This window comes from Styela clava, chromosome 12 (assembly GCF_964204865.1).
Source record: "Styela clava chromosome 12, kaStyClav1.hap1.2, whole genome shotgun sequence".
Lineage (NCBI taxonomy): Eukaryota > Metazoa > Chordata > Ascidiacea > Stolidobranchia > Styelidae > Styela > Styela clava.
Window position 1 is genome coordinate 6,134,426 of NC_135261.1, and position 12,165 is coordinate 6,146,590.

At 34.9% G+C, this 12,165-nt stretch overlaps 2 protein-coding genes across 2 annotated transcripts in view; one reads left to right on the forward strand and one right to left on the reverse strand.

Annotated features, from left to right (window-relative positions):
- LOC120329268 (mitogen-activated protein kinase kinase kinase kinase 3-like) overlaps positions 1–12,165 on the forward strand; it is a 362,445-nt gene that overhangs the window by 313,455 nt on the left and 36,825 nt on the right. The window lies entirely within an intron of this gene.
- The window catches only part of LOC120330499 (titin-like), a 281,688-nt gene that overhangs the window by 79,009 nt on the left and 190,514 nt on the right, over positions 1–12,165 (reverse strand). Inside the window, exons 211-246 of the mRNA XM_078118750.1 lie at positions 11,914–12,142; positions 11,385–11,755; positions 11,160–11,288; positions 10,813–10,983; positions 10,611–10,736; positions 10,154–10,500; positions 9,931–10,039; positions 9,433–9,735; positions 8,906–9,057; positions 8,690–8,819; positions 8,448–8,573; positions 8,090–8,260; positions 7,619–7,776; positions 7,294–7,514; positions 6,972–7,198; positions 6,626–6,831; positions 6,181–6,377; positions 5,872–5,982; positions 5,583–5,761; positions 5,208–5,345; positions 4,923–5,075; positions 4,463–4,705; positions 4,002–4,144; positions 3,705–3,861; positions 3,349–3,454; positions 3,060–3,256; positions 2,763–2,988; positions 2,386–2,631; positions 2,104–2,225; positions 1,787–1,966; positions 1,548–1,681; positions 1,269–1,450; positions 843–1,044; positions 554–758; positions 276–418; positions 36–192 (exon numbers count right to left, since the gene is read on the reverse strand). Coding sequence (XP_077974876.1) covers positions 36–192; positions 276–418; positions 554–758; positions 843–1,044; positions 1,269–1,450; positions 1,548–1,681; positions 1,787–1,966; positions 2,104–2,225; positions 2,386–2,631; positions 2,763–2,988; positions 3,060–3,256; positions 3,349–3,454; positions 3,705–3,861; positions 4,002–4,144; positions 4,463–4,705; positions 4,923–5,075; positions 5,208–5,345; positions 5,583–5,761; positions 5,872–5,982; positions 6,181–6,377; positions 6,626–6,831; positions 6,972–7,198; positions 7,294–7,514; positions 7,619–7,776; positions 8,090–8,260; positions 8,448–8,573; positions 8,690–8,819; positions 8,906–9,057; positions 9,433–9,735; positions 9,931–10,039; positions 10,154–10,500; positions 10,611–10,736; positions 10,813–10,983; positions 11,160–11,288; positions 11,385–11,755; positions 11,914–12,142 — 6,597 coding nt within the window. The remainder of the gene's footprint in view (positions 1–35; positions 193–275; positions 419–553; positions 759–842; positions 1,045–1,268; positions 1,451–1,547; positions 1,682–1,786; positions 1,967–2,103; positions 2,226–2,385; positions 2,632–2,762; positions 2,989–3,059; positions 3,257–3,348; positions 3,455–3,704; positions 3,862–4,001; positions 4,145–4,462; positions 4,706–4,922; positions 5,076–5,207; positions 5,346–5,582; positions 5,762–5,871; positions 5,983–6,180; positions 6,378–6,625; positions 6,832–6,971; positions 7,199–7,293; positions 7,515–7,618; positions 7,777–8,089; positions 8,261–8,447; positions 8,574–8,689; positions 8,820–8,905; positions 9,058–9,432; positions 9,736–9,930; positions 10,040–10,153; positions 10,501–10,610; positions 10,737–10,812; positions 10,984–11,159; positions 11,289–11,384; positions 11,756–11,913; positions 12,143–12,165) is intronic.

Here is a 12,165-nt window from a genome sequence, read left to right on the forward strand (position 1 = left end):
GTCTATTTATGTTGAATAAATATTTTCAAACATACCATATGGACTCTTTGCTACAACAGGGACAGATTCAATAGCTGGTCCAACACCCATTTTGTTCTCAGCTTTCACTCTGAATATATATTCATTTCCTTCAACAAGCCTTGGTACTTGAAATGCACAAGCTGTAACAGACGATGAAACAACCGACCAAATCTAAAAGAAAAGGGTAATTAATTGTAGCATGTACAAATCTAGCAATTAATAAAATATACCGTATTATAGAGAATTGGTATTACCATTTTACTGGTCTCGCATTTCTCAAGCAAGTAGTTGGTGATTTCGCACCCGCCATTATCTTCAGGTGCTGCCCATGATACTGTGCATTTATCCTTCTGAACTGAAATGATGTTGAGAGGTCCAGTGCAAGGTCCTGGCTTGTCTGTGAAAATAGACAGAACAATTCTAGATGGAAAATAGTACTTTTACTATTGATAACATTAAATTATGCTTTACCCTGTTCTGTTTGCATTTGCTGTTTCCTAGAGTACAGTTACAATGAAGATTATTAGCTCACCAATAACGTTTACTTTAACTGATGTCTTAGCTTTTCCACATTTGTTTTCTGCAGTAAGAACATAGGTTCCAGCATCTTTTCTTGTTGCATTTTTGATCGTAATTTTAGAAAAGTCTTCGCCAGACTTTATACTTGATCTGGCTACCTTGAATAAGTCATTTCCATCGAGAGTCCATTTAGACTCTGGAGTTGGACGTCCAGTAACCTTGATAAAAATATTAGCCAATATTATGAGTATGGGAGCAGTCAAAAAATTAAGGAAACTGAATAAAAGATGTTTCCAATTTACCTTTGCCGCAATAATGATATCAGTCGAAGCTCTGACAATGATAGTTCCTTTGACTTGCGAAGTTGTGATCTCAACCTTCGGAGCTTCCGTATCTTCACGAACTGTTACATAGTCTTGAATGACACATGGTTCACTCATACCTTGCTTGTTAATTGCCATTACTTCGAATCGGTATTGAGCATTTTCCTCAAAGTCAGAAACACTGTAATACAAATTACATTACTTTTCTAAATTTCAAGCAAAATTCAAATACTCAAGCTAATAAACTGAATTCTCCCCAAAGTCAATATTATTGATTGAATTTTAACGATACAGAACATTTTTTTTTTCTAGTAACGATTTTGAGCAGATATTGTATAGATGTTTTTCTGAATGGATTATATCAGCTATTTTTCTATAAAATGATTAGAAATGTTCAAATGTTACGTGAAAGAACATTCATCCGATTTGGTATCAAATTCTAAAGGTTCTTCAGTTCCACGTTTTGTTGCATCAATTTGATAAGAAATAACTGGACTTCCACCATCCCATTCTGGTTTGTTCCAAGTCAAAGAGACAGCATTTTGAGTAGTTGAAACAATTTTCGCATTGCGTGGGGGTTGTGGTACCTGTAAAGAAGGCAAACACATTATTTATTGCTTACTTTTCCTACTATGTAATTACGTCAATTTTTCTATCAATTTCAACTAGAATGAAACAACTTACTTGAATTGGATCAGTAGCAATGATAGCTTTCTCATATTCCAGGGGCTCTCCCACCCCACACTTGTTTTCAGCAGACACTCTGAACATATATTGGTGATTTTCTAGCAGGGAAACCTTTATCATCTTCTTTGTGCCTAAAAATGAAGAATACTTGAAAAATACACCAAAATTGTTCAGAATTTCCCATATATACAAATACATGATAAACTGGAATTTTTTTAAATCAACATTATACAAACCTTCTGAAGATATGATTGTCCATCCCAAAGACATTAATCCAGCAGATGAAGGTTCCTTCAATTCTAGAGTGAAACCGGTGATATCTGCACCACCATCATCATCCGGATAATCCCACTTGACAATGCATGAATTTTTAGTCACATAACTGACAGTAAGATTTTTGCATTGACCAGGTTTATCTGAAGGTTCAAAGAAAAAGATTGCGTTAAATAGAAAAACATCTACTTCCATAAAAAGAATACAACATCAAATGTTTTAATATAATGGAAAATATAACCCTAAAAATATTTATTCAATAAAAATAGTTTTAACTCACCAACAACATTGATGTCAAGCATGGCTTGCTTCTCACCGGCTTCATTTGATGCCTTTATTATATAAGATCCGGTATCAGAACGTTGTGCATTTTTCATTGTAAGAGTATATCCAGTATCAGTCCTGAGAACAAGAGTCTCATGATTAAAACACAAGATATAGTATAAAGCCGTACATTTCCTTTCTTCCATTTCAAATTTTTAAATCAAATTATAAAAACATAAAAGGGCATAAAATGAATAATATTTTGTTGTTTAATTTTTTATAAAACATCAGATCTTACTTTTCGATTTGAGTTCTTTTGTCATCAATGGTCTTATCACCAAACATCCATTCAACTGTTGGCTCTGGTTTTCCACTGACACGAGCAAATAACTTGATAGTTTGTCCAGCACGGAATTTGATACGACCAGACATTGCAGCATCAAGTTCAATAACAGGTTCTTCAATTTGGTCTTTGATCACAAATGTTCCATCAACTTCTTTTGATTCTCCTTCACCAACTTCATTCAGTGCACTGACTCTGAATCTAAAATATTTGTGAACATTAAGTTATAATAAAAGTAATGAGATTTTAATCTTATGTTTCATTTACAAGTAACTTTTTTAAAAATTGTTCACAAAGTTATTGAAGAACTATATCAAACTATGCAATTGTACCTGTATTCTTTGCCTTCCACAAGTTTCTTTGCTGTGTATTGGCATGCAGCAACAACTTTCTTATTGATTGCCTGCCACACTGGCTTGTCGCCTTCTTGAATTTGGCATTCAACGAAATATCCAAGGATTGAGCTTCCACCATCCTTCAATGGTTTCTGCCATTTCAGAACAGCAGATGATTTGTCAAAATCGACAACAGTGGGATTGATAGGTGGTCCAGGGATGGCTGTAATAAGTTCATTAAAAGTTTATTCAAACGAAAAGATAGAAGATGTCAGGGCAAATTCTGGTACTTACTCATTGGACGTGAAGCCTTAATGATCTCAGATTCAAGGGAAGGTTGACTAATTCCAGCTTCATTCTCAGCATACACACGGAATGCGTAAAGACGTTTTTCTATCAGTCCTTTAACCCGGACACTGTATCCTGACAAAGGTTCATGAGAAATCTTTGACCATTTTTCAGTTTGCTTGTCCAGGCGTTCAACATAAAATCTATAAGAGAAAAAAATTTAGAACTACATATTTCGATTCTCCTCAAACCCCAGAATTAGTATCATAATATCATTAGTATAAATTTATCTCACCCAGTCACTGGGTTTCCTCCATCCGATTCAGGAGACTGCCAATGGACAGAACATGCTGTTTCAGATACTTCAGTTATTGTTGGTGCAGCAGGTGCAGCTGGAACATCTGAAAATTGTCATTGAAATTTGTTAGTCAAACATTGATATTTTATGTGCTATGTGTCATACTCAACACTCATATATATATACAACAGGCACGGGTCAATTTCCTCTGTGTTCATAGGCGTTCTATTGCCACAGATGCATGCATATTCAAGTAATCTGGTACCTTTACAGCTATATGTTCCTAGGTAAAATAGTAATATTCTTAGAAACAGAAACTTACAATTACAAAAACAGAAGTAGTTGCTACTTACCGAATGAATGTTTTGCAACTTCAGGAGCTGATTCTAGTTCATCGCTGACACCATATTTATTCTCAGCTTTTACTCTGAATAAATATTCTTTCCCTGAAATAAGTCTTGGTACTTTGCACTTTGTCCTTGTGCCTTTCGAGCTCACAATACCCCATGTCTGAAATCAAATGAAATGTTATTATTACTTGAATGAAAGAATACCTTACGACTTGTCATATCAAAGCACATACTCACAAAATTTACCAATTGAATGTCATTTTTCAAGTTTTTCGGAAGAGTGAATGATGCTAACATTACCTGTTTAGATGTATCTTTCTTCTCAACAACATAGCTTGTTATTGGAGATCCACCATCATCCTTCGGTTCACGCCATGATATGACCGCATATTCAGGAGTCATTTCAACAATATTGAGAGGTCCAATAGGTGGTGATGGACGGTCTACGTTTCAATGTTTATAAATAAAATCAGTAATTCGTCCTGACACTATACACGTTAGAGGCGAGCTCAATATCGCAAAAGTAAGAAATGAACTTTAATCTAATATCTATAATCTCGATTACGAATTGGTTGGTAAAATATTAATTTATCATAATTTTCCATATTATTTTCAATACTTAGGTATATCATTATACATACTATTATTACCCTTGAATATTTCACAAAGAACTTATTTGAATGTTATATATTTAAACTGTAAAAATTCTCGTTTATATATCCTTATATTTTATTGTTTCGCTCTATCGGAAAACATTTTACCTAGCACATTGACATGAGCAGATGCAGCTTTGATACCAGCTTCATTCTGTACAGAAATTGTGAAATCTCCTGAATCTGATCTTTGAACATTTTTCATTGTTAAGACAGTGGAACTATCGTCAGTATCAATGCTGAGTGTATCACTTGCTTCAAGTATTGTACCATCAACTTTACTCCACTTGACTTCAGGCTTCGGCACTCCAGAAAATTTAGCAGATATGCGAACAGTAGTACCAGCACGTACTAAAATATTAGTAATCACAAATTATAATGTTTTCAGAAAAAATAGCATCAGTTCTACTATATGCAGTATACAACAAGATCACATATATTTATAGATAGTTATACCAATGACGAAAATTATCTTAGTTTCAACATCAATATCTGTAACATTCTTAAACATGAGTATTTTGCGAAATTAATGCCCAGTAAAAACAAGACTTTCGCGAAGTTATCTTACCTGAAAGTCCGTCTTGTGCTTTCAAATCCAATTCTACAGTTGGGAGAACAAGTTTTTGCTTTGGTGCAAGAACAGAAGTATGATCGGGTCTGCTTTCTCCAGCTTCGTTTACTGCACGAACACGAACTTTGTAGAGAGTTCCTTCTTTCAAATCTAAATCAGAAAATGAACATTTTTTGGAAAAATCTCACACATCTATTTTTAGTGCAATGAAAAATGCAACATTACAATGATACGATTCAATGAAAAAACTTTATGAACAATTATAAAGAAAATCTAAAGTACCTGGAATAACACATTTCGTTTCGCTAATGTTGTCAAAATGAATCCAGTTTTCATCAATAACAGGAACTTGAACACCTGATTTCCTCAGCATATCTATTTCAGACTCAATACCCATAATGCAATAGTCCACGATGTATTCTGAAAATGAAGATGAATTTCAAAATGATGCAAGGATAATTTATTAGTGTTATACCCATGATGTTATTCAGTAGATTCTGCAGTTCATCAGGCAATTTCAATTCACCGTGGAAAAGCAATGTTTGAATTTAACAACAATCTCATTCAAAAACCAAAACACAAGTTGATATTGTAACTTTATGTTGTTAGCAACGGGACAATTTTTAAAATGGAATTCTCTAAAGACTAAATGTTTACCGGCTACTGGGCATCCTCCATCTCTGTCAGGTTTAGACCAAGCCACTGTTAATGAATTCTTGTCCACATCAACAATTTCGAGATCTTTTGGTGGACCAGGAGCCTTGATTGGATTTCTGGCAAGAATTTCTTCCGACATTGCCCAATCACTGCAGCCAAACTGATTCTCAGCAGCAATTCTAAAAATATGAGTTGCACCATTATAATCAATGTCATGATTATCCTTAAAAGTAGATTGGTGAAAATATTTGAATGAAAGAAAAATAGAACCAATTTTTAATGCACATACCTGAATTTGTACGTTCGACCTTCAGTCAGATAGTTAATCAACAGACTAGTCTTTTGTGTCGACAGAGACACTGGTTTCCACGCTTTAGTTTCTTTGCTTGATTTTTCCACTCTAAAAAATTGATACTAGGTTAAGGACTTCCAAAGGACTAAGGAATTCCAAAAAAATGATGGGCTAAGTAGCAAATTTTGGTAACAACTACGTCAAATTCAAGAACGACGAGTTTTGTTACTCTGGAGTAACTTTACCTCTCTCAACTTATTGAATGTAAATATCAAATTCAACATGTTAAAATATTATTAATCTCACTTATAGTTGGTAACAACAGCACCACCATTGTCTTTTGGTGATTTCCATTTCAGGTAACAAGAATCGCTTCTAATTTCAGAGATCCTGATATGTGATGGTGGAGCTGGAGAATCCAAAACACTGATCATCACTGATAAAGATTTACGTCCAGCTGGATTCTGAGCAACTAAGGTGTAGCGTCCACTGTCTGTTCTTGCCTGTAAAAATACAATGTGATCATATTGATTCAAGTATGTATATACCAGGAATCCAAGGGGTTTTTCTTTACTAGCAGATTCATGTACCTACTATTTGTTACACGAGTGAGGGAAAAAAAGAAACAGGAATGTCATACAAAACTGGTACTTCATTAGAATATTGCCAGACAGTCGGTAATTTTTATGATACGACTGGAAGAGAATTCACAATTATTGATATTTGCTTCAATGATAAAATATACGCTTACCGATTTTTCAATTTGTAGGGTAACAAGACCAGTGTTTTGATCTTCCTTAATCACACAACGGTCCTTGTCCAAATCTTGATCATTGAGAGACCAGGTTAATGTGGGGAACGGATTTCCACGTACAGTTGCTTTGATATTTACAGTTGTTCCTGCTTTGACTGTTTGATCACGAGAAATGCTTGCATCAAGATCAATTTCTGGCATTTCTAAACAGTTGGAAGCTTTGTTCAAAAAAGAGGCATTGATTCACATATGGAAAAATACTAAATTTCCACTGATCTAGTATTTCATATTTAAGATAAGCAAAGACATCCCTTGTTAGATCATACAAACTGACAAGTCTCACCAAGCTTCTCTTGTACAACAACAGATCCTTTCACATAAGCAGGTTCACTTTGACCAGCTTTGTTTACAGCAGAAACACGGACTCTGTACTCATTGTTTTCTATCAGGTCAGGAATAGTAAATGAAGTATCTTTTAATGTTTCCTGTGTACACCACATCTTCCAAGCTTCTGTTCCTGCTCTCTGGGTCTCAACGATGTACCCTATTACAGGAGAACCTCCATCGTTTCTAAAAAAAGTGTGTAAATATGATACACAACTTCTCTTATCGGTTTTGTTTATATTTATGCTCATGAAAATACATGAAAGTATGAAAGTACAAACCTTGGTTTTGACCAAGTCACAGCGACAGAGTTTTTAGTAATAGTTGTAATAGCAGGAAGTATTGGTGGATCAGGTGGTGTGATAGGATCTTCAGCTGTTAGAGGTTTAGTTGGAAGAGAATATGCACCAATTCCCATACTGTTCTCAGCAGCAACTCTGAATTCATATTCATTGCCTTTGTATAAACCAGTAACATTGTAGGCAGTTTCATTGATAAGATCCTGAAAACAAACAGTTTATTCAATTCTTCATGTTCAATTGTGCAGAATGGCAGCAGTCACATTTACTATAAAACTCAGTAATACTAATAAATATCAATCCAAACCTTGGTAACTCGCATCCATCTTGTGCTCTTGGTTTCACGTCGTTCAACAATGTAATTGAAAATTTCTTTTCCACCATCGTATGGTTCATTCCATTCTAATTGAGCATTGTTTTTATAAATCTCTTTCACAACAAGGGAGTCTGGGGCATCTGGCACTCCTAAAAATTCAACGAAGAAGCAAGGTTAATATTATGCAATATGAAGTCTACACTTAAGCAATTTCTTCAGAAAATGATGAAAATTTCCACTAGTTCAGTTTATCAACTATTAAAATAGAGCTACAGTACTATTTACACACAACTTTAATTTAGCTGCATATTTAGCAATATATTATACATTTCATTCAAATATACATTATACAGTGAATGAATTAACATTCTTATTTGTTGGTTGATTTAGATACAGCTAAATTCAGGGTGATCCCCAGTTACATTCAACTTGACAATACTAGGATGGTAAACATCTACTAACGGTATCGATCCTTTGCAACAACCCCCTGCGTTTCAACAGGCTCAGAGCGTCCTTGAGCGTTTTCAGCCATAACTCTGAATATATATTCATTTCCTTCAGCAAGTTTGCCAACTTTCATTTCTGTTTTAAGAGTGCTGGCATTTACAGTGTACCACACATTTCTGGAGATTTCTGTTAGATAGAAGTAATACCACGTTAATTACCAGCTCATATAAAATCACAGCTTTCCTAGATTATGAAGGTGTACTAAAATACAAACAAATATAGAATCACTTTATTCTACAATAAATAGACTGGTATGGCCTGCTTTAGCTTGATTCAATAACTATCAACTATAGTTTTAAAATTAGTCGTTTACCTCTCCTTTCAATGACGTAGTTCAGAATTTCAGTTCCACCATTATCGCTAGGAGCATTCCAGGTCAGAATAACATATTCTTTTGTTACTTCTTTCACTTCGAGGTCTTCAGGAGGTTGTGGTTTATCTGATTAAAGAATAAAAAATTAATTTGACAAACAAAAGAGATTGTAATTCAGTTGTAGTGAAGGATGCATTTGATCTGATATTGTGTAGTATTACACAATTAGAAAATATACTTACCAACAACTGCAATGTACACTTTGGTATCGCGTTGTCCGCCAGTATTACTTGCAGTAATTTTATACAATCCAGTGTCAGTTCTATCTCCTTTGGATACTTCAAGTGTGCTGGATGTTTCAGTGGTTTTAATCTGAATATTAAATGGTAATTATGGATAGTTTTTACACCCAATGGGTTAAATATCATAAGCCTGCACATTTAAATAAGTATATATACCTTAACCCTGTCATCAGTAGCAACATCAGTTCCATCTCTATCCCATGTAATGGTAGGTTGAGGTTTGCCAGTAAATTTGACATTTACACGATATTCATCACCAACTTTAACCACAATCTTATCCCGACCTTGAAGATCCAGAGTTGGTGGTTCTAAAGAAAAAAAACAGCTTGAGCTACATAAAACAATAAAAATGTGTCAGCAATTGAATTGAGCGAATGTACATAAAAATCCAAATGTCCCAACTTTTTACTCTGATTAATAGGTTGTAAACCATTCAGATTTAAATGTTTATTCGTAGATGGCAAAATTTATATTATACAGGGTTACCCACAAAAATAGAACTCATAAATTCTTCGATTACAAACAATGAAAAAAAAATTAAAGTTTTGTTTCCCCTGAACAGTTTGGTATGGTTATATCCAAAAGTTTCTGGGACGGCTTCTACAAGAGTTTTGATTTCTCTATAATATGACCCTAATGACTTCTTTGGCGTCAGAGAGAGACTTGCATTGACTAGTACTTACCGTTAATGTCTCTGCAGATAACTGGTTTAGTTGGGAACGATGGAGGACCAACGCCGATCTCATTTTTAGCGAGAACTCTGAATTCAAAGTGATCTCCTTCTTTGAATCCTTTTACAACATGGAAAGTTTCAGAAACAACTTCCTCTGTAGCTGGAACATATTCTTCTTTTCCAACTTGTCGTTTCTCAATGATGTATTCAGTGACTGGTAATCCACCATCAGATTTAGGAGCCTTCCATTTCAAACTGACTGTATCTTTTCTGGCATCAGTGATTTTGAGATCATCTGGACGACTTGGAACAGCTAAAGCAAAATTTCGATATTTTTAAACGACATGGTTCTGCGCAAGCATTACAAAGCGTAAAAAACACAAAGTTCAGTTTAGAGGAGCAAAATTATAAATGTACTGACATATTAGCACCACCTACTATAGAGTTACTAATTTATTCATATTTTCAGGGATTTAATGCTAGATAATCAGATCTTTGCGATACTTACTGACTGGAGCTTTTACAACAAGTGCCTCTTTATTTTCTACACCTGGTCCAACTCCCAACATATTTTCAGCTGATACACGAAAGAAGTAAGATTCGCCTTCAATCAAGTCCTATGAAACAGTAGAGAATTAGTGATTTTAGACAAGTAGAGAATTAGTGATTTTAGACAATCATTACTATCAGCTTATTCTAATTGTCAATGCAATATTAGAATGTATAGCAACCTGTACAACAGCCGATGTCCTTGTCAGTGTCATTGATACTCTTGTCCATGATTTTCTTGAAGATTCTCTTTTTTCAAGTACATAGTTAGTAATCGCACAACCACCTTCATCTTCAGGGGGCGACCAAGAAAGAGAGACTGTATCTCTGGTTGCATTGGTACATTGGAAGTCGGTACAAGGTCCAGGAACATCCTGCACAAGGACATTAACATCAAATCTCTTTTCCCCAGCTGGATTCTTCGCAATGATCGTGTAATTGCCTGAATGTCCTCTGTTGCAATCTTTGATTACTAATGTATTACTGATTGCAGATTGCTCAATGCTTGCTTCAGCAGGTACAAGTTCACCTGGAGTGTAAATAATATAAGAATATTGCCAAATTTCAACTTAGTTATGTAATTATGCATTTATGATTGGTTAACAAATGCATTATAATGTGATGGAGTAGGTATATTACCATCTTTTTCCCATTCAATGTCAGGTTCTGGTCTTCCTTTGATGTAAGCGTATATACGAATGACGCCTCCAGCGCGAACTATAATCTGGTCTTTAACAGAAGCATCAAAGTCAATTTCAGGAGATTCTAAATGTAAAGAAGTTTTAGTTAATCACAAAGAACACTATTTGTCCAGAAATTGTTTTATCGACTCAAAATTTACCAGTCTTTTCTTTTACAGTTATAACACCGGGTACTTCTCCTGGTTGTCCTGGTCCAGCAGCATTAACCGCTGTAACTCTAAATTTATACTTTCCACCTTCTTTCAAATTGTCAACTATAAATTCAGTTGTGCGGACTTCATATGGAGATACTTTTGTCCATTCTTCTTGACCTAAAGATGAAAATTATATTCATGACAGCCACATTATCAACAACTTATTTAGTGATGACCAAATCATCTAAGGCAAACGAATGTTTAAAAAACTATATAAAAAATCCAACGTTTCAGTTTCCATAAACAGTCAATATACTATACAAATAATAAATATATTAAGTAATATACAATACCTTCTTCTTGGGTTTCCACGATATAACCCTTAATCTTAGATCCACCATCAGTAACAGGAGGGGTCCAACTCAGAGACACTGTAGTTTTGCTCATATCATTTACAACAGGCACTGGGATGCCAGGTGGTGCTGAACATAAAAAATTAGACAATCATTGAAGGTTCAATATTATTGTAAATTTACACAAATTTACACTTAAAAACTAGTTATTGGATATATACTTACCAATTGGCACCCTTGCGATCGTTGGCTCAGTTGGCTCACTAAATTCACCCTGACCTGCAGCATTGACTGCGGCAACTCTGAAAGTGTATTCTTGTCCCTCAGTCAACCCACGGATTCGGTATTGGGTTCCTGTAACCTGTTCATCTGTGACTTTGCTCCATTTTCGATTAATTCTGGATTTCTTTTCCAAAGCATATCCAGAAATCATAGCACCACCATCATTCTCTGGTTCTTCCCATGAAAGAGTCATGGCGTCTTTGCTAACTCCAGATACTTCAACATTTTCAGGAATTCCAGGAAGATCATATGGGTCTTTAGCTTCAACGATGTCCGTTTCAACCCAATTAGACTTTCCAAGGCTATTCACAGCTCTAGAAAATATGTACAATAAACTAAAAACAAGCACTTTGATTTATATAAAAGTTGAATATTGCTATCCCCTCAAGATGTTTATTGCATAACACAATATTGAAATGTGTCATGTGAAATTTTTACTAAAAATTTTTAATCCCACAAAACAAATACAAACCTGATTCTGTATGTGTATTTCTTTCCTTTCTTAAGTCCGGTATCTGCATGACGTAGATCTTTGAAGTCTCCCAGAGTGTGCCAATAATCACGTCCAACTTCACATCTTTCAACTGTGTAGTGACTGATCCTGCTACCACCGTCATCTTTAGGAGTATTCCAGGACAGAGTTAGGCCAGTGGAAGAAACAGAAGTGAATTCAAAAGGCTCCTCTGGAACACCTGGTTTACCTGTAACAGAGGTTCAAAGTGAA